The sequence below is a fragment of the Cervus elaphus genome, chromosome 18 (assembly GCF_910594005.1).
Source record: "Cervus elaphus chromosome 18, mCerEla1.1, whole genome shotgun sequence".
NCBI classification, from domain to species: Eukaryota; Metazoa; Chordata; class Mammalia; order Artiodactyla; family Cervidae; genus Cervus; species Cervus elaphus.
In genome coordinates, this window is record NC_057832.1 from 20,811,469 (window position 1) to 20,834,263 (window position 22,795).

The 22,795-nt window shown below is 39.4% G+C and overlaps 1 protein-coding gene and 1 pseudogene across 7 annotated transcripts in view; one reads left to right on the plus strand and one right to left on the minus strand.

The window, feature by feature from the left end:
- HEPACAM2 (HEPACAM family member 2) overlaps window positions 1-22,795 on the minus strand; it is a 60,461-nt gene that overhangs the window by 24,693 nt on the left and 12,973 nt on the right. For all 7 annotated transcript variants that reach the window (XR_006334832.1, XR_006334831.1, XM_043871665.1 and 4 more), the window contains exon 4: window positions 6,316-6,612. Coding sequence is in view for 5 of the 7 variants with exons in the window: in XM_043871665.1 (XP_043727600.1) it covers window positions 6,316-6,612 (297 nt within the window). In the remaining 2 variants the exon portion in view is untranslated. The remainder of the gene's footprint in view (window positions 1-6,315; window positions 6,613-22,795) is intronic.
- Window positions 10,697-12,650, plus strand: LOC122674073 (annotated as a pseudogene).

The window sequence follows — 22,795 nt, forward strand, 5'->3', positions numbered from 1 at the left end:
GCGTGGGACGAATTGAGAGAGTAGCACTGGGATCTATCTATCTGCTACCATGTGTAAAATGCATAGCTAGTGGGAAGCTGCCGTATAAAACAGGGAGCCCAGCCCAGCCCTCTGTGCTGACCTAAAGGGCTGGGATGGGGGTGTGATGGTTGGGAGGCTCAAGAGGGAGGGGTATATATACATATGTTGGTGAGCGATCTGTGTAGTTGTATGACAGAAATCATACAATCCTAAAGGAAATCCAGTCAATCCTAAAGGACATCAGTCCTGAATATTCATTGGAAGGACTGATGCTGAAGCTGAAGCTCCAATACTTTGGCCACCTGATGAGAAGAACTGACTCATTGGAAAAGACCCTCATGCTGGGAAAGACTGAAGGCAGGAGGAGAAGGGGATGATAGAGGATGAGATGGTTGAGTGGCATCACCGACTCGATGGACATGAGTTTGAGTAAGCTCAAGGAGTTGGTGATGGATGGATGGAGGAGGAGCCTGGTAGGCTGCAATCCATGGGGTCACAAAAAGTCGGACACGACTGAGCGACTTCACTTTCACTTTTCACTTTCACTTTTCACTTTCACGCATTGGAGAAGGAAATGGCAACCCACTCCAGTGTTCTTGCCTGGAGAATCCCAGGGATGGGGTCGCACAGAGTCGGACACCACTGAAGGGACTTAGCAGCAGCAGCAGCAGCAGCAGGGAAGCCTGGCGTGCTGCAGTCCATGGGGTCACAAAGGGTCAGACACAACTGAGCGACTGACCTCAACTGATGACAGAAATCAACACAGCATTGTAAAGCAATTATCCTCCAATTAAAAACAAAAAATTAAAAACAATGTGGTTCTGGACACTTGCAGCAGCTCCCCTCTTCCTCCTTTCAGAGAATTTTGTACTCTTTAGCACATAGCATGCCATTCTCCCCCTTATTTAAACACGATTGACTCATTTAGCAAAGCCCTAGTGCAAATGCTATTTGCCCCCTCCTTAGGCAAACAAATAAAATGAAATAACATATTAAGTGCAAATATAGGTAAGAGGTGTGGTATCCATGGTATCGCAGCCCTGCTGTTTGAGAGACTGCACCTAAAACAAGACAGCCATATGCCACCAGTCAGCGTGTCTATTTCTAGGTCAGAATGGAGTCCTGAGATCGCTCCCATCCAGTCTGCAAGCTGATTATGGCCACTGATTCATGTTCTTATGGAAATGAAGATGGCCTACTGAGGCATGCTATTTCCACACCCTACCACAGCCCCATCTGACAGACACAGTTGTTCTGATAGATACTCATGGGATGTCACCTAAGGCTTCAGTGGTTGTAGCTCACCCCAGTGGTTATCCTCCACGATCTAAAGTGAAATACATCTCCTGGAAATCTTAACCAGAGAAATTTCTAGGTAGTTAATAGAAATCAGTAAATTCGTTTCCCTGCCTAGGAGTAGGGTCATCTTCCCATTCTCTTTTTTATGAAAAGTTGTACAATTAGAAATATATACTAAAAAATGAGAGATTTCGTGGGATCACATACAAAAATATTTCTACTATGGCTAAATCTCAAACTGTGGCCATGTGGCCCTTGAGAACTCTAATAACTTGTACATTGGAATGTTGTCATGAAATGTGAACATTTGAATTCTGATTATAAACATTTTTATTTTATGTATATTGCATGTCACAATAGTGATTTAGACCCAGTTAAATTTTAAAGTAGGGATACTTGCATTCAAGAAAGTAATTACGGTAATAAAATCATTGTTCTTCCAAAATATGAACGCCAAGTTATTACTTTAATTGCTATTCTTTTCTTGAAAGTTACATACTAGGTATTAGTTTTAGTTACAAATATTTCATTATTTCTCACTCATATGAAAGTACACATGTCTGGATAAACCAGAGTATCTATTTGTTTATAGCATAAAGTTAGTTAAGGTGATAAGAAAATACATACTATCTTGTACATACATGTGACATAGCCTGTAGATACGTGACATATTTTTTAGACATTGATATTCTCAGTCAACGTCAAGGGAGGCAGTTTACTCAGTGTTTAAAAAAAGAGGTTTTGAATTCAGACATTACTTTATCACTGACTAGCTGTGTGTGTGACTTTGCCTATTTCCCCTGTTTTCTTTAGGATATCTCTTCTAAGATACAGAGAGGTCGTGGGATTACAGAGATAACTTAGATGTGAATCACAGTCCAAAGAGAGGGGAGGCACCATCTGGTTGAGTCTTAAACAGGCAGGAAAACATAGAGCTAATAGCCACATTCTCTAGTCTTCCTCTCCTGAACTAAAAGTCGCTAATAAAACCTTTGATTATTTCTGGCACTTGTTGTTTTCTTTCCAAATTTATGACTACATAGTCATCTTTGACTCCTTCCTTTGCCTCTCGTGTCTTATTGCTGAGATTTTTTGATTGGCCACATTTCTTTGCCTCATTACAAAGAGGTTCTATTTCTTACAACTAGACTCTGCTTATGTCAAATGTAACTTGGTTTTAAAAATATCTCAAAGGCAGACATCTTACCACTTTAAATTATGTTGCATTTTCCACAGATAATAATATAGGTAGCTCATCAGAGTGGATGGTCAGTAAGTGTTCAACTGACAGTTACAAATGATGTCCAATTTTTTCACTGTAGGTTGTTGTTGTTTATTCCCTAAGTCATGTCCGACTCTTTTGTGGCCCCAGGGACTCTAGCCTGCCAGGCTCCTCTGTCCATGGGATCTCCCAGGCAAGACTACTAGAGTGGGTTGCCATTTCCTTCTCCAGGGGATCTTCCTGACCCAGAGATCAAAACTGCAACTCCTGTTTAGGAGGTGGATTTGGACTCTTTACCACTGAGACACCTGGTTTGTTTGTACCTTAATTTGCATTGCAGAGATTCACTGATTTAGGAAAGTTTCTAAAAATCAAATACTTAAAACACATTAATACTACTCATTTTCTTTGCCATTTGCTACTGTTTAAGTTCTGTGGACATTTGGGGATTGGAAAACAGCTCTACAAACCACAAAGAGGTCATGAATGTTGACAACACTGAATCACTTTGAAAAATAAGCACCTGCTCTTCTTATTTACAGTAATAACAAATGTCTGGTCTTTGTACAGGTCAAACAGGTTTTTTAGATTTTGCAAAAGGTAATTATTTGATATTAGGGCTGTAGCTGTCTTTGGACTTTGGTAAAGAGATCTGAATCAAATATTGGGGGCTTCTGATATTATGATCCCTTGGCTGAATATTAATGGAAAAAGTTTAGGGAGTAAGGAAGGTTTCAGTGCAGTACACACCTACATATTATAGACATGTTTTCACTTGCAATGAGTATGAGGAACAAGTCTAAGACAACATCCAGACTGCCACAAAATTACATACTTAATTATGCTGCTTTTAAAAATTATGTTTCAGTTAACCACTGAGGTAAAAAGCTGGTGAAATATGTTAAAAACTTGGTAAAATAGAAAGTAAACTATGCTAGCTGTTTACTTACATGCCGACCACCCACCCATATCAGGTTGTAAGCATCTTGTTAGCAGGAATTATTTTTTTCAGATGGCATTTACCCTAGTATTTGGCCCATAACAGGTGTCAAATAACGAAAGATTGATTGCCTGATTTATATAACCCTAAACACCCTGGTGGCTCAAATGGTAAAGAATCTGTCTGCAGTGCAAGAGACCTGGGTTCACTCCCTGGGTCAAGAAGATCCCCTGGAGAAAGGAATGGCAACCCACTCCAGTATTCTTGCCTGGAGAATCCCATGGACAGAGGAGACTGGCAGGCTACAGCTTGCGGGGTCGCAAAGAGTCAGACATGACTGAGAGACTAACATAAACACATATATGTTTTTGAGACCTATAAGGAAAATATGTTATTAATTCCTGCCCAAATGAAGCATAATTTGGGTAAAAGTTCTAGCACTGCATTGTCCAATATGGCAGTCACTAGGTACATGTTAGCCACTAGAAATGCTGCCACTGCTGCTAAGTCGCTTCAGCCGTGTCCGACTCTGTGTGACCCCATAGACGGCAGCCCACCAGGCTCCCCGTCCCTGGGATTCTCCAGGCAAGAACACTGGAGTGGGTTGCCATTTCCTTCTCCAATGCATGGAAGTGAAAAGTGAAAGTGAAGTCGCTCAGTCATGTCCGACTCTTAGCGACCCCAGGGACTGCAGCCCACCAGGCTCCTCCGACTGTGGGATTTTCCAGGCAAGAGTACTGGAGTGGGGTGCCATTGACTTCTCTGAGCCACTGGAAATACTTAAATTAAAATTAATAGGGACAAAATAAAAGCGTCAGTTCCTCAGTGGCATAATCACATTTTAAGTGCTCAAAAGCCAAATGAGCTATGGGAACTTGAATAGGATTTGCACACTGCTGTTGTGTAAAAATTGTATAAATCTTAATCACGTTGAGTTGGTTCATGGCGCTTTTCAGGTCTACTGTATCCTACTTTTCTGTCTATTCATTCCATTAATTTTTGAGAGTTTGATATTGAAACTCCAACTAAAACTCTTATTTACTTTAAAATAATTGCAATATATAGAGAAACTATATGTAACTTTGTTCTGCGTTTTTCAAGACTCCTGCAAGTTGCTTTCATAATTTAACACAGAAAGCGGAAAAAAGAAAAAAAATCCAAATGAGGCTAGGAAGTATTATATTGGATAGAGCAGATATCAAACATTTCCTTCAAAGCAAAAGTCCCACTGGACGGCACTCTCCTAGATAGTGTGGCATTTTCTTCACATGAGTAAAAACAAATCCTCCCATGCTGGTATGTAAATTCCAGTGGACGTAGATGATTTTTGCAAATATGAATACCCTCAATTTTAAGGAGTCTTGGGAAGATCCCACCTACCATATATTTATCAATCTGTATATTTACAATAGTCTTATAACTCTTAATGGCTCATTATGAGTTTTTAAATAAATTTAATAGGCTATGGAGAAAAAAGTCACCATAAACAAGTGGGTGTCATGCTTGTGCTTGTTGAATATTCAGATCCCATATACGAGCTGCCAGGTTCTGATCCGAAAGGTCTGAGGTATCTTAATGAAAATATATTATTAGATATCCCTATGTGATTCTGATGCCCGTGGCCTACAGGTCAAGTACTGAAAATTCTAAGGATTATATTCTTGTTTTACTTATTAAAAAAAAAATGCACTGACTTTCTATGTAATGGGTCCTATTCTAGGCACCAGGGCTATAAAGACAAAGAAAGAGAAGGCACAAATGGAGGAGATAATTTCGGAGGACGAGGAGGAGAAGGGGAAGGGAAAGGAGAAGAAGAAAAGAAAGAAGGAGGAAAGAGGAGAGAGGAGAATGGACTTGAGAGGTAGGAAGAAAGGAAAATGGACAAATTTGATTGGATGCTGGTCAGGCAATAAGCAAGAGAAAGGAGTCTGGGATGGCAATTAGCTTTCTGGCTAAGGTTGGCAGCTACTAGGACCATTCATTTAAATAGGGAAACAGAAAGAATAGCAATTGGAGGGAAAAGAAGATGTCCCACTTTTGATATATTGGACCTGTATGCTGCCTCTGACACGTCAAAAGTGGAGACATTTAGAAGGTAATTGTGTATACAGTTTTAGAGCCTTACAAATTTGGGATGTACCAGTGTCACATGAAACTGCGGGAGTGAATGAAATCATACAGTAGAGAGAAGAGCAGGCTCAGAAAGTTGGGAATTTGGTGGACATAAGTATTTTAGGCAATGATTCTTAACTCTTTGGATTTATGACCTTTCTAAAAATTAGATGACTTCTAAAAATGCCAAATTTCACAAGTTTACAAAATTCTGTAGTTTCCAAGGTGCTGAGACCCCTGTTGCTAAATCCCAAATCCCACAGATTTCAGGTTTCAAATGGTGAAAGAAGAAGGGAAGCCCATGAAAGACAGTGAGAACGAAGCTAGATGGTAGGGAAATCGCATTTCTAATTCATGGAGGTGTGTTCGTCTGACTTAATGCAACAGTATATATAAACTTCTATAAAGGAGGGATCTGCTTCTCTTTTATTCCCCTTTGTAAAATCAGGAAAGCAAGAATGCACATTTAGAAGGATTGTACTGAATTCTCTTTTTCTTTATAGTCCCTTAGAGGTAGCAACTGATTTCTCTCTCCACTATTCTTTGGGTTTTTTTTCTTTGACTGTTAGAAACCATGGCTTAGTTAACTCAAAAAAGAGTTTCCTAGAATATATGATACACACAATGATATTCTCTTCCACACAAATATAAAATAGGAGCAGAGCAAGGCTAACATGCATTTGGGTTTCATCGGGATCCCTGCCTTTTACGTTCCACTTACCTACAGAAGTGATGATGATGGTGAAGTGAGTTTCATCTCGCCTTCCAGTTATGTTGTTGTAAGCACAGCACACATAGTCGGTTGTCTTCTGGGCTATTTTCTCGGATGCAACTTCCAAGCGAGGCCCATGCTTAATGACATATGTGGCATTGTTTGTCTTCTGGATCCAGGAGTAGGTGTTGGGAGGATAAGAATCAGCAGAACAATCAAACAAGATGGCTTCTCCAATATCCACAGTGAACACTTCCCCTACTTTTAGTCCTCTATCAGAATTAACTTGAAGTCCATAAGGTCCATCTACATTAATTGAAAAGAGAAATAAAGGGGTGACATAAATAATCACAATAAAGTTATTGAGCTTCGGAGAGTTTAGCACCGTTTTATTTTCATGAAAGTCTTCATGTTAAACTTGGGCAATTAGGTCCTCATTTAGACTCCCAGTAAACAATAAGGACCTAAAAGTGTTTTATTCTGATATCCATGGAAAAGGAAGTCATTTGAGATGCAATTGAACTTGTCTGAAACAGTGAAAGCCTTAAAACTTAGGATATAATTTTACAGACACTGTTATAATAATTGTGGTGCTAAGCTTTTGAGTCATGTTTAGATAAATCTATAAGCTTGTTAGACAAATTCCATCTTTCTGAAACTGCAACTGTACTTAAAAGTAATTTTAAAATAAGTTATGGCTTCTACTTTCTCTTTGACAACTTTTTTTGAGGATTATCTGTTTTTCTTCTAAGTGTTGGGACAGTTGATGCAAATATTTAAAAGTTATATAGTTTTACATGGAGCACAAATTTATGCAAAAAAGTATAGGAGTGTTCCATATTTTCATGACATTTTAAGAGTTAAAAAAAATTTAAAAATCCCTCCCCACAAGCTAAGTTTAGATTCCATTTGGAAAAAATACATCTTCACTACTATCAATAAACTACTTAATCATGGATATCCCATGGTGTTTTTTCCTTACATAGCAATATTCCTGGAGCAGGTTGCTATTTCTATGGCACCAGATTGTCTGCAGATAAAGACACATTTTCCATTGTTTCTTCAGAGAACAAATAAGAAGAGATTAAAAAAAAAATATTCCCCAGCTATACAGGTTTTTCTCATTCAGTTATATCCTGACTTATATTCTAAAAACTTTAAGGTTTAGGTATTACTGTGCTCATATTTTAGCTGATCATAATCAGTATTTGTTGGCTATTTGTCATCTGAAGGCACTTTAAGTACTTATGCAGACAACCACATTTAATCTTTAAAGCAATCATATGAGGTAATTGTTTTTCCCATTATAAGGTGAAGGAAGAGATATTTAAAAAATTAATTTCCCCATGGTCACAAAGCTACTAAATAGCAGACCTAGGGTTCTAAAATACATGTATTTAATTATTCATACTACCTCTCCAAAAAACTGCCAAGTTGTGTAACTTTCTTTTTCAAAACTGTGTCTGTTTTTCTAATTGTATTATTTGTTGTACAATAAATTATTGTCCAATTACATATTAATTCTGTACTCAAGTAGTCATTCAAAAAATAGTTGTTTGAGAGATACTAAGTGCTCCATAATATATTTAATATGTGAGTGATAAAAAATGTATAAGACACAGTTCCTACTTTCAAGGAATTTATAAACGGGATAAGGCTATTGATGGTTTGCTCAGAAATAACCTAATCTCAAATGTGATGATTTAAAAAAAAAGTAACACCTGTTCATCTCTCATTGTGTGGAATAATACAATGTGATGATTAGAGAGTAGGATATATAGGTTAAATTCTGACTTTTTCAATGATTAGCAAAATGTTCTTCAAAAGTCACTTAAGCTTTTGGGGTCTCACTTTCCTCCCCTTTGCTATAAAAAGATTGACTGGATGACTGGCTGCCAATTTTGCTATCTTTGAAATGCCATGATTCATGCCAGGCTTGTTATTTTGGATACTGGCAAGTCAACCTCAAATTTGCCAATTCCCAGAGTGGTTCTCCATTATGTCAACATTTTCTGACCAACCTACCACTGGGGAGACAACTTTCCTAAGATACAATAGAAACTGAAGGTGCATAGCCATAAATTATATTTAGCTAAAGGCATACACTTTACACATATTCGCTTCCTGAAGACACAGAGGCATCCGAAAGAAACCTATAGATTTATATTAATATATATACATGAGATGATCCTGCTTTTAGAAAGCAAACATAGAGGTACCTTCAAATTCAAAGTAATCAGGAACTGGAGATGGAGGATTCGAGTGCAGAGAAATGAATGCTCCTTTCCTGGGCCTGTACTAGAACTCCCATACTGTTTTCTCATTTCATGCTGTGATAGAGCCTCAGGGGAAAATCTCTGTTTTAGAATTGTGTGTTGCAAAACCACTTAATAGTTAGTTGTGTAATGGGGATGAAAAGTTGTTTTCATTTATTCAACCAAAATCAATACTGAGATGCAACTGCACGCATAATACTGTTCCAGGCACTGTGAGGAGACCTGAGGTGCTGTTGCTATTCTCTCAGCTCCAGTGCAGCAGCAGGAGTTGATAGTACTCAAGGAGTTGATATCCCCTCAAGTTGATAGCACTGATAGAATATTAGGGAAGCAAAGGTCACTGTCTGGTGGACACTGGTTATGGTTCACACCATAGGAAACCAGTGGGAGGAATCAACAGAGGTTTGGAATAACAGAAGACCCCCCTGTGTCACAAAGACTGAAGCCTGAGTGCATTTCAGAGAGCAGAGCAAGGCAGGCTTGAAAAAGAGAAGTGTGGTCACTCAGTACAAGTTTCTGTCTTTCTACTTGTTTTCAGGGTTTATAGAATATAAAATAAATTGTTTGAAAACACACATAATGATGATAAATATTGCTTTCAAAGTTTGCTGACATTACTCAAAACTTCTTTGGGAACTTTCCATTTGGAATCACTTTAGGACTGCTTCCCCTGTGGTTCATGTAGCAAAGAGTCCACCTGCAATGCAGGAGACCTGAGCTCAATCCTGGGATCAGGAAGATCCCCTGCAGAAGGGAATGGCAACCCACTCCAGTATTCTTGCCTGGAGAATTCCATGGACAAAGGAGCCTGGCGGGTTACAGTTCATGGGGTTGCAAAGAGTCAGACATGACTGAACAAGTAATACTTTCACTTTCTCACAATATAATGGTGTATTCTTAAAAGCAGTAATTCTTCCATTTTGGAGAATGGGTTTGATTTGCAGAGAAAGCCCACAGTAATTTAAAGTGAAGGTAGGTGAATAAGGTTGATTATCTAATTTAATAATCACTCTAGTTTCAAATAAAACATGTTTCTAAAGAAAGGAATCTGATTGTCCTTATTCATCTACCCTATACTCATTTTTATTTTGATTTTGCTACTTCCTCATTTATTGGATTTCATGATTAGCACAATCTTTTCTCTTCTGTCTTAATTATCTGTTATACCTGTCTCTTCAGAGTTAGCATTAACTATCTCAAACTTCCTTGGTCCCCACACAAGCACCTCTTTCAGTTCTTGGAACCTAATACTTTGATGAATTTAAGTTCCTTGCTTCTGATATGATTCATGAAAATTCAGCATATTTTACCTGAAAACTCATTTGTTTTCATCTCAGAGGACGAACATCCATATTTCAGTGTATGATCTTTAAGTCTTTTTCTTTTTTTTTAAAAAAAATGTTTATGTATTTATTCTTTTTGGCCCCAGTGGGTCTCTGCTGCTGCATATGGGCTTTCTTTAGCTGTGGTGAATGGGAGCCACTCTCTAGTTGCAGTGCACAGGCTTCTCATCTTTGTGGCTTCTCTTGTTCCAGAGCTCGGAATCAAGGTGAGTGGGATTCAGCAGTTGTGGCACACGGGCTTACCTGCTCCGTGGCATGTGGGATCTTCCTGGACCAGGGATCAAACCTGTGTCCCCTGCATTGGCAGACGGATTCTTAGGCAGGAAAGTCCTGTCTTCTTTCTTTACCCATCGTCTCTCTCTCTCTCACGCACACAGATGGACTGATCTGTTTATCTATCACTTTCTACATACTGCTTACAATCTACTTTCTTCTGACTACACGATGATGCTATTTCCTTCTTCATTACCACGTCAAGCTGACCATCGCTTACTTTGAAATGCAGCCTAGCATATTATTCATGGCATGAGCAATCCAACTGAGGATATTTGGAGTGATTCAACCAGTATGGCCTCTGACATTGAAGATGAAAACAGATGGATAGCTCTATTTTGACTGTGGTTCAGTTTCTTGCCCTTGGCAGAGAACTCCCAATAGAAATGAAACCTTTGCCTCAGGAATGGGTGTTTACTAAGCGACTTGTAAAATCATATATCATCTGTTCTGTTTAACAATTTATGGCTGGGTGGGAACAGAACCTAAATTTCCATCATGATGTTGCTTGCCATCCTGTTTGGGAGCAGATGGTAAGTATTTACTGTGAATGACCCTTTTTTCTTTCATATTTATCACTTAGAGCACTTCCTCATGAGCAGTGCCATATGTTGTACACAAAATGCAGTGGTTACTGGGTTATAATTTACAACACAGATGGACATACACATTTCGTGAACTGCAAGTAGATACCTGCCTGCATTACTGGCTTGACACTGTATTCCACCAAGGCCAACACCAGGTTATTACATCATAACCTCAACAATACACTGTCACTCTTGACTTTGTTATGCTTTTTTTTCTGCCAAAATAAAAAGCAATTCAAGCCTCCAACTAATAAAAATAAATGAAAAAAAAAAAAAAGAAACCAGAAAAAAAAGAAAGCAATTCCTGTTTTTGTGATGGAAATTGTCATAGAAACAGCACCTCAAGAAAACAGAAGAGGTAATTCATGCTGAAATTCTAAATTATGATGTGGGCCTCTATGGGGGAATATTGAAATATCACATTTACTACATTACTGAGGAACTTTGCTAAAGGTCAGAAAAAACAAACAAAAGCAAATGGAGGGCAGTGTGAGGGCCCTGTTGAGATGAAGGGCCCAGCTGTGTAGTGCTGCAAAATGGCCGGAGCAGGCAAGGTGTGAGACGGGAGCCACTCTGGAGGAGTCGGGGGCTGGTGGCTCTTTAGATGACATCGGGGGGTCCCCTAGAGGATGAGGAGGCACTCCCAAATAGATGGAAGTCCTTTGTTGGATGATGGGTGTCTGAGCGGGGGGAGGAGCCTTGGGGATGTCCATTTGGCCCTGACTTCAGAGAAGCCCCTGAAGAAGAATGAGAGAAAGAAACAGGATCCTGAGGGGTCACTGAGAGGATGCCCCACTGGTTAAGGGGTCCGTTGTGTGATTTCTGCATAGATCCTAGAGGGTAGAACTGTGAAAAACCCACAGAATCCTCAGGATGCTCATGTTATGACAGGTTATTTCCTCCTGCTTTGGCCAGGATTGCAGGGCCTCAAAGAGTAGCCCTTGGCAGCCAGGTCTTTCCTCGGATCCAGCATCCCACAGGCTACCCTGACAGTTCACCAAAAATGGAGTGCCAGAAGAGTAAGCCCGTTACATTTTAAATCCGCATATGTTGGAGCAGCCTCATACACATAGTCCTCTTATGAACATTTTACCACGTGGACGGTGGAGGTTATGGTCTTCTGTTGCATTCAAGAGTGTTCCCCAGAAAGAGCTGGAGCTGGCAGATGAGAACCTGTGGTCTCTTAGCTGGTCTCATTCCCGTGTGTCTCACTGTGTGAACATCTTGTGCTGGTTCTAGGTTTCGTCACCTAGCCCTGGTTTAGACGTCACTCTACTGGTAATGAACCACGTGCCTCTTCCTTCTGGTTGTGCTCGTCAACACAGATAGTTTTGTAAGCAGCAAGCTTGAGGTACAACAACTTACAGCAGTTTTTTGCATGAGTAAAAGTCCCTTGCAATTTCTGACTGTTCGGAAGAACTTGAAGAAGGCCAGAAAGGAGTAGGAGATGGCACAGTTAGCTGGGGTCTGTAAGATGACGAAAACATGACACAAGATGGACAGGGATGATAATTGGGCCTCCAAGAACAATTTATGAAAACCGAATATACAACCTTAAAATAGAATGTGTATCTAAATACCCAGAAGCACCCCTCTTTGTAAGATTTGTAACAAAAATTAATATGAATGGAGTTAACAGTTCTAATGGTGTGGTAGACCCAAGAGCCATATCAGTTTGCAAATGGCAGAATTCATATAGCATCAAAGTGATCCTGCAAAAACTTCAGAGCCTAATGATGTCTAAAGAAAATATGAAACTCCCTCAGCTGCCTGAAGGACAGTGTTACAACAATTATCCAAAAAGAAAACCACAGGCCCTCCCCTGCCCCCCATTCAATTTAAGCAGTTTTCTTTTTCCACAGTAGTAAATTTTCTAGATATGTCTTGTAGACCTCAAAGTACTGGAAAGAAAGCTCCCATTCAAAAGCAGTTTATCTTAAGATACTGTTCAGTTCAGTCACTCAGTCATGTCCGACTCTTTGTGACTCCATGGACTGCAGCACACCAGCCCTCACTGTCCATCACAAACTCCCCAAGCTTGCTCAAACTCATGTCCATCGAGTTGGTGATGCCATCCAACCATCTCATCCTCTGTCGTCCCCTTCTCCTCCCACCTTCAATCTTTCCCAGCATCGGGGTCTTTTCCAACAAGTCAGTTCTTCGCATCAGATGACCAAAGTACTGGAGTTTCAGCTTCAGCATCAGTCCTTCCAATGAATATTCAGGACTGATTTCCTTTAGGATGGACTGGTTGGATCTCCTTGCAGTCCAGGGGACACTCAAGAGTCTTCTCCAACATCACAGTTCAAAAGCATCAATTCTTTGGTGCTCAGCTTTTTTTATAGTCCATCTCTCACATCCATACATGACAACTGGAAAAACTGTAGCTTTGACTTGATGGATCTTTGTTGACAAAGTAATGTCTCTGCTTTTTAATGTGCTGTCTAGGTTGGTCATAACATTTCTTCAAAGGAGCAAGTGTCTTTTAATTTCATGGCTGCAGTCACCATCTGCAGTGATTTTGGAGCCCACAAAAATAAAGTCTCTCACTGTTTCCACTGTTTCCCCATCTATTTGCCATGAACTGATGGGACTGGATGCCATGATCTTAATTTTCTGAATGTTGAGTTTTAAGCCAACTTATTCACTCTCCTCTTTCACTGTCATCAAGAGGCTCTTTAGTTCTTCTTCATTTTCTGCCATAAGGGTGGTGTCATCTGCATATGTGAGGTTATTGATATTTCTCCAGGCAATCTTGATTCCAGCTTGTGCTTCATCCAGCCCAGCATTTTGCATGATGTACTCTGCATGTAAGTTAAATAAGCAGGGTGATGATATACAGCCTTGATGTACTCCTTTCCCTATTTGGAACCACTCTTGTTCCATGTCCAGTTCTAACTGTTGCTTCTTGACCTGCATACAGATTTCTCAGGAGGCAGGTCAGGTGGTCTGGTATTCCCATCTCTTGAAGAATTTTCCAGAGTTTCTTGTGATCCACACAGTCAAAAGCTGTGGCATAGTCAATAAAGCAGAAACAGATGTTTTTCTGGAACTCTCTCACTTCTTTGATGATCCAGTGGATGTTGGCAATTTGACCTCCGGTTCCTCTGCCTTTTCTAAATCCAGCTTGAACATCTGGAAGTTCACGGTTCACATACTGTTGAAGCCTAGCCTGAAGGATTTTGAGCATAACCTGGCTAGCCTGTGAAATAAGCGCACATGTATGGTCGTTTGAACAATCTTTGGCCTCTGTTGAGTTTTTAATCTGTGTCAGGTATTGCCTTAGGGATTCAGAGGTGAATGCCACAGAGCTCCTACTTTTTCCTGAGATGCTTGCGAGTGGGAGACGCTCGCGGAAAGTGCGTCCTGGGGAGAGATGGGCATGGGGTGCTGCAGGCACACAGCAAACCTCTGAGGGATGCTGAGGGCTGAGACAAGATGGGGGCAGGTGAGCCTTTCCGAAGAGGATGATGTTGTGATGGCTGTAATAGGTGAAGGAAGGACAGTGACAGCGGTTTCCATTAAATGATAAAGATTATAAACATGTTGATGCCATACCAGTAAGATAAACGACAGATCTTCAGCCTACATATTTTATTTAATTCTTAAAGACCCAAACCAAAAAGAAAACAAAAAGAAACAAGAAAATATGGCTAATGAAGTGATTTTATGGAAAAAATAATGAACATGTGTTGTGTTTCTATATGTTACATGATGGGTTGTTGTTTTTCAGTCACTAAGTCTGACTGCAGCATGCCAGTCTCCTCTGTCCTCCACTATCTCCCAGAGTTTGCTCACATTCACATCCACTGAATCGGTGATGCTATCCAACCATCTCATTGTCTGCTGCCCCCTTCTCCTTTTGCCTTCAATCTTTCCAAGCAACAAGGTCTTTTCCAATGAGTTGGATCTTAGAGTCAGGTGGCCACAGTATTGGAACTTCACCTCCAGCATCAGTCCTTCCAATGAATATTCAGGGTTAATTTCCTTTAGGATTGACTGGTTTGATCTCCTTGCCATCCAAGAGACTCTCCAGAGTCTTCTCCAGGACCACAATTTGAAAGCATCAGCTCTTCAGTGCTCAGTCTTCTTTATGGTCCACCTCTCACATCAATACATGACTACTAATAAAACCATAGCTTTGACTACATGGACCTTTGTTGGCAAAGTGATGACTCTGCCTTTTAGTGTGTTGTCTAGGTTTGTCATAGTTTTCCTTCCAAGAAGCAAGCGTCTTTGGATTTTATGGCTGCAATCACCGTCCAAAGTAATGTTGCAGCACAAGGAAAAAAAAAATTTGTCACTGCTTCCACTTTTTCCTCTTCTATTTGCCATGACGTGATGGGACCAGATGCCACTATCTTAGTTTTTTTAATGTTGACTTTCAAGCCAGTTTTTTCACTTTCTGATTTCACCCTAATCAAGAGGCTCTTTAGTACCTCTTCACTTTCTGCCATTTGAGTGGTATAATCTGCATATCTGAGGTTGTTGATATTTCTCCCAGCAATCTTGATTCCAGCTTGAGATTCATCCAGTCTGGCATTTTGCATGATGTATACTGCATAGAAGTTAAATGAGCAGGGTGACAATATACAGCCTTGATGTGTTCCTTTCCCAATTTTGAACCAGTCTGTTGTTACATGTCCAGTTCTAATTGTTTTTTCTTGACCCACATACAGGTTTCACAGGAGACAGGTAAGGTGGTCTGGTATTCCCATCTCTTTAAGAATTTTCCACAGTTTGTTGTGATTCACACACTCAAAGGCTTTAGTGTAGTCAATGAAGCAGAAGTAGGTGTTTTTCAGGAATTCCCTTGCTTTCTCTGTGATTAAGTGAACATTGGCAATTTGGTCTCTGGTTCCTCTGCCTTTTCTAAAACCAGCTCATACATCTGCAAGTTCTCAGTTCATGTACTGCTGAAGCCTAGCCTGAAGGCTTTTGAGCATAAATTGGCTAGCCTGTGAAATAAATGCAGTTTTATAGTAGTTTGAACAATCTTTGGCACTTCACTTCTTTGGAATTGGAATGAAAACTCACCTTTTTTAGTCCGCTGGCTACTGCTGAATTTTTCAAATTTGCTGACATACTGCACGCAGAACTTTAACAGCATCATCTTTTAGAATTTTAAACAACTCAGCTGGAATTCCATTACCTCAATTAACTTTGTTTGTAGTACTGCTGCTTAAGGTCTACTTCACACTCCAGGATGTCTGGATCTAGGTGAGTGACCACATCATAGTGGTTATCGGGGTCATTAAGACCTTTTTTGTACGGTTCTGTGTATTTTCGCCACCTCTTCTTAATCTCTTCTGCTTCTGTTAGGTTCTTAACATTTCTGTCCTTTATTGTGCCCAACTTTGCATGATATGTTCCCTTGGTACCTCTAGTTTTCTTGAAGAGATCCCTAGTCTTTCCCATTTTACTATTTCTTTGCATTTTTCATTTAAGAAGGTCTTCTTATCTCTCCTTGCTATTCTCTGGAACGCTGCATTCAGTTGGGTATATCTTTCCCTTTCTTCCTGGCCTTTTGTTTTTCTTCTTTCCTCAGCTATTTGTAAAGCTTCAGACAACCACTTTGCGTTCTTGCATTTCTTTTCTTTGGGATGGTTTTGGTCACTGCCTCCTGTATAATGTTATGAACCTCCATCCATAGTTCTTCAGCACTCTGTCTATCAGACCTAACCCCTTGAATCTATTAGTCACCTCCAGTGTATAATAATAAGGGATTTGATACAGGTCATACTTGAATGGCCTATTGGTTTTCCCTACTTTCTTCAATTTAAGCCTCAATTTTGCAATAAGGAGCTCAAATCTGAGCCACAGTCAGTTCCCGGTCTTGTTTTTGCTGACTGTATAGAGCTTCTCCATCTTTGGCTGCAAAGAATATAATTAATCTGATTTCAGTATTGACCATCTAGTGATGTCCACAGATAGAGCCGTGTCTTGTGTTGTTGGAAGAGGGTGTTTGCTACAACTAGTGTGTTCTCTTGGCAAAATTCTTCTTAGCCTTTGTCCTGCTTCATTTTGTACTCCAAGGTCAAACTTGTCTATTACTTCAGGTATCTCTTGACTTCCTACTTTTGCACTGCTATCCCCTATGATGAAAAGGACATCTTTTTTTGGTGCTAGTTCTAGATGTTGTAGGTCTTCATAGAACCATTAAACTCCAGCTTCTTTAGCATCAGAGGTTGGAGCATTGGATTACTTGGATTACTTTGGATGACTTGGATTACTGTGATGTTGAATGGTTTGCCTTGGGAACAAACCGAGGTCATTGTGTCATTTTTGAGATTGCACCCAAGTACTGCATTTTGGACTCTTTTGATGACTATGAAGGCTACTCCATTGCTTCTAAGGGATTCTTGCCCACAGTAGTAGATATAATGGTGATCTGAGTTAAATTCACTCATTCCTGTCCATTTTAGTTCACTGATTCCTAAGATGTCTGTGTTCAGTCCTGCCATCTCCAACTTGACCACATCAAATTTACCTTGATTCATGGGCCTACCATTCCAGTTCCTATGCAATATTGCTCTTTATAGCATCAGACTCTACTTTCACCACCAGACACATCCACAACTGAGCGTTGTTTCTGCTTTGGCCCAGCTGCTTCATTTTCTCTGGAGTTATTAATAATTGCCTTCTACTCTTTCCCTAATAGCATACTGGACACCTTCCAACCTGGGGAGCTCATTCCCAGGGTCATATCTTTTTGCCTTTTCATATTGTTCATAGGGTTCTCCCAACAAGAATAGGTGAATGGTTTCCCATTTCCTCCTCCATTTGACCACATTTTGTCAAAACTCTTTACTATGATCCATCCATCTTGGGTGGCCCTGCACGGCATGGCTCATAGGTTCAGTGAGTTATACATGCCCCTTTGCCATGACAAGGCTGTGAATGATGAAGGGGTATATGATCAGTAGTAAATTTCTTAGCACAAAGAAGACCATGATGTTTGATTTTTTGAATCAAATCAAACCATGAGTGAATGAGTGAATAAATGAATGAATGAGTGAATAAGTGAAGGTCGAGAAGATGAGATGTTGACCCAGTGAAAGTTTTTGCATTCAAATGCAAAAATAATCAAGAAGATGTTAACACTATTCACAATTACTACATAGTAAGAGTAAAAAAAAAAATCTTTCTTAAATCATCTAGGTAATTCATCCTTACAATGTATAAATGGAACTCACATGGCAAAATTTTCTAAATGTTCTTTCAACTACCTGCCATTAGTCTTTACTGAAGACAGGCATTTCTCTGTGAAGTTTACAAAGATTAAAGAGAATGTCTAAAAAGAATGTAAGGAAGAAAGTTCAGTCTATAAATAAGAGATATGTTCTATAAAATCTGAACTTATTCACATGGGGATATTCTAATTCTTTCAAATAACACAGGAAAGGAAATGAAATTTAGGAGTTTAAAGCCTTTATCGGTGTGATTATGGTTTTCCCTCCATTTAAATACTTTACACACCATTTTCTGTGATAATTAGGGCATGAACATGCACATGTTGAAAGAAAGATCTTATTCAATATTTTTACTTTGTCAGATTAAAGTAAACTATATAGCAAAACAAAAGTGTATTTCAAGATCATGCAAATGACATTTTCATGTATCTGTAGTTGCTTATGAAATTTTCCCCAGGAATTTTTCATTTAAATTTATGGCTAAAGTTCAGACATAGGTAAATAGATGGCAAGATAAAAAGGATTGCTGTAAAGGAAATATTTTCATGTAGAAAAATGAAATATGTTAAAAAACGGTAACTTCTGGGGAAGAAAGTTCTTTTCAAAGTATTCTTTCAGTATTCTCTTTGCAGGTATCTTCCAAATTGCACAGGTTTTCCATAATTTCTTGATGTCATGTTGCCAATTATGTTAGCATAGTTTGGGCTCCAAGGAAAAAGAAAAAAAAGAGGAAAAGCCAAACAGCTAATATTATTGAGTTTTTCCTATGTGCCACTCACTGCCTTCTTTACACATAAAATCTCACATAATCCTCCCCATTCCTCTAGAGATAGGGTTTAGCCTTACACTGGGACAGTGTTGATAAGGAGATGAGGAAGCTGACACAGAGTAATAATGGCAGAACCAAAGCTTTAACGCAGGCAGTTTGAATGACAGCTTAGACTCATAACACTGTGCTAAATGCTATACTCTCCAAAGGACATAGCACTTATTGGAGTCTGTATTGAAGCAAAATATGATCAGGTTTTCATCAGTGGACAAAGAATGCTCCGCCATAATTTTCTGCTGTCTCTTACTACACTGAGTGACTGTTTCTCTGAATTAATTTTTAGTTGATGATGCCTGGTTGGTTTAATATCTTGTTTTCCATTTTGTACCTTTTCTATGTGAATGTAAATTGTTTAGACCAAACAATAAAGAACATCCTAAATAATGTAAGGAGTCTCTAAGATAGCACTAGATTTGATTTTATTTGTCTGCTCCCATTTTCTTTCACTGTGTTCAGGTAACTTGAATGCTTAGGTCTGTGCTCCCTGGAGTTGAATGGAAGTTTAAATTTATGTCAAAATAACCTTATTCAGTCAAGAATATGACTACATGTACTAACAGATAGTGCCAAATCTAAATTTTTCACTCTAATTCAATGCTAGTCGTGCAGATAGTCACAATTTATACTTTGTAAATCCATTTCTCTGTGTTTTAAGGCACACAGAATATTTTCACAGTTATCTGAATATAACGTTACATAAAACTACTATAAAATAGTAGTCCCACTTCTGGGCATACACACTGAGGAAACCAGATCTGAAAGAGACATGTGCACCCCAATGTTCATCACAGCACTGTTTATAATAGCCAGGACATGGAAGCAACCTAGATGCCCATCAGCAGATGAATGGATAAAGAAGCTGTGGTACATATACACCATGGAATATTACTCAGCCATTAAAAAGAATTCATTTGAACCAGTCCTAATGAGATGGATGAAGCTGGAGCCCCTTATACAGAGTGAAGTAAGCCAGAAAGATAAAGAACATTACAGCATACTAACACATATATATGGAATTTAGAAAGGTGATAACGATAACCCTATATGCAAAACAGAAAAAGAGACACAGAAATACAGAACAGACTTTTGGACTCTGTGGGAGAATGTGAGGGTGGGATGTTTCAAAAGAACAGCATGTATACTATCTATGGTGAAACAGATCACCAGCCCAGGTGGGATGCATGAGACAAGTGCTCAGGCCTGGTGCACTGGGAAGACCCAGAGGAATCGGGTGGAGAGGGAGGTGGGAGGGGGGATTGGGATTGGGAATACATGTAAATCCATGGCTGATCCATATCAATGTATGACAAAACCCACTGGAAAAAAAAATAAATAAATAAAAATAAAAATTTAAAAAAAAAAAGAAAAAAAAACTACTATAAAATATAGCTAAAAGTTTAGCTATAAAAACAATGTCATTGTTAAATACAATATAACTAGTGATTGCAATAAATCTTATATAATTTTCTTGAAGAGTGGTATTTTGGTATTTTTTTGGTGAAAAACTATAATTTCCTTCTTCCTTTATGCTCTTTAATACATTGATAATTTCTCCTCTTTCTGCATGAAGAGACTGGTTCATCTTTGAGACACTGAATTCTGAACTAGGTTGGACTAGCAGATAATCCTCTTTGGATTCCCCTACCCTAATGCTGAATTATACAATGTATGAAGTTTTTTCTATTTCTGTGTGAACAATATTTTTTTGGAAAAAATGCTTTTAAGTTGCTCTTAGATGTGTTTAATTACTGCATGTAGCTCAAATTTGGTGACTTTTTTCTCTGTACAATAAGTTAATAAAATACATCCTACCTCCCTTTTTTCCTTTCCTACATATATTCTTTCTATAATTGTATGACATTCGTGACCTAGCTTGAAAACATGCTCTCTAGACAAACATTTCTTGATCTACCCTAGAATATGTTTGTGTATTTATTTATAAAATATTCTGCAGTCTTCTAAAAAATTGGAGCTTTCTTAAAAAATAATTTTCCTAATTGTTTACCAAGTGATGCCTGCTGTTCAAAGCTCCCTACAATCTGATGCTGCTTTTCAAAGCTCTGCTTATGCCACTTAGCTTTTATGAAAGACCTGCATTAATACCTGTTTTAGCTGACTGAGAGAAGTCTGGAGAGGACTTTTGCTTTCTCGAAAAAAAGATGAAAAGTGAAAAATAGCATTCGGAGTTTGTTTTCCAGGAACTGTTTTAGAGGCAGTGGGCTCCCCAGCAGCAAAAGTGGTGCCCCCAAGCTCCTTCCCAGGGAACTACACTCAGCATCTCAGCATCAAGCCTCCGTAGCTCTGAACTTTGTGGGCACCTGTGTTTTATTTTGACTCACTTTTCGCATCCCTTAGCAAGACAGGTCATAAGGTAATGCTTGTTTACTTTGCACTATTTTGATTCATACAAGGTTTCAAAGGAACATTCCATTTTCTGACAGAGGGGCGTGGGGAAGCTGTATCTATTCCTTGCTGCATCTTATGCTCCAGTCAAACTGGACCACGTGCCAAATACTCTGATCTCTGCTTAGCGTCTGTGCCTACTATCCCTAGTGCCTGAAATGTTTTTCCAGACATTTCCCCTTGTCCCCTTCACATCCATCGTTTGAGGTCCATCTCAAATGTTACTTCCTACAACAAGCCTTCTCTCCAGCTAGAAGTAATGTTTTCCTTCTCTGAATTCCCAAAGACACATAATATTGTAGTAATAATAGTAGCCAACAGCTATATATTATTTACTATGGCCCTGTCACTGTGGGGCTTTCTTAGTGACTCAGATGGTAAAGAATCTGCCTGCAATGCAGGAGACCCGGGTTCGATCCCTGGGTGGGGGAGACCCCCTGGAGAAGGAAATGGCAACCAACTCCAGTATTCTTGCCTGGAGAATTCCCTGGACAGAGCCACCTGATGGGCTACAGTCCAAAGGGTAGCAAAGAGTTGGACATGACTGAGCAACTCACACTGAGTCACTGTTCTAAGCAAGTTATGTACAGTAACAGATTTAATCCAAATAGTAACAGTACCTAGGAAGTAGCTGCTATCATTATCACCATGCTGTAGATGAGGAAACTAAGGCACAAGAGAGCTAAGGCGGCAGAAGCAGGATTTGAACCTGGGCCTTCCGTTCCCGAGTTCTGTGCCCACGCTGTGCTCCTTTGCAGGCATTCCTGCAGTATCTATGAGGGTCTCACACACTTCATCGTCACATTATCTCACTTCTGCTAAAATACCGGATAGCTTCCAGTGTTAAGAAGCAGCGTGCCACAATCCTAGCCTGTGCAGCGTTCCCGTTCCCTTACGGGGGATTCCTGGCAGAAGATTAGAATGAGGGAGGAGAATGAGGCTGAGGTGTTTGTTCCCCTTGTTTCTTTCCTCATTCTGGCTGTTTCTTCCCACCAGAGGCCCCTGCTTTATGGAATTTTACTTTTCAAGGTCTCCAGGAACTTCTCCTTGCGCCTGTCCTTTAGGATCTAGGTGCAGAACCAGGTTTATTGGTAACAGTCTGGGTTTCTCCTACATCTCATTCACATCTTTGAACTTAGTCCCTTTGATTATCCTAACCTGTCATTTGTCCACTGCTGAAATCCAGATACAGCCAATAAACACATTAAAAGATTTTTAAAAAGAATCAATGGTTCCATTTTTCTTATCTTAATCTTGCTTAATGAAGCAGATATTATTGTATACCTGTATCGAACCACCATATTACACTTCCCAGAAGTTACTTTTCCGACCACATTTCTGGAGCTCAGTTTTATTGTTAAGCTTGATCTAGCTGAAAAAAAAAAACAACACCTACATATGCTGGTGCTTTTCCTCAAAGAATTAATAACACACATTCTCAAGAAAGACTATTAATTTTCTATTGAAGAAAACAGAAGACAGATGTATTGATAACACAAACAGCCTCCACTTACTGAATCCCTGCTTGGTGTCAGTCACTGGCTAATTTTCAGACAGGATTTCATTTATTGTAGGGAAGTAGTTT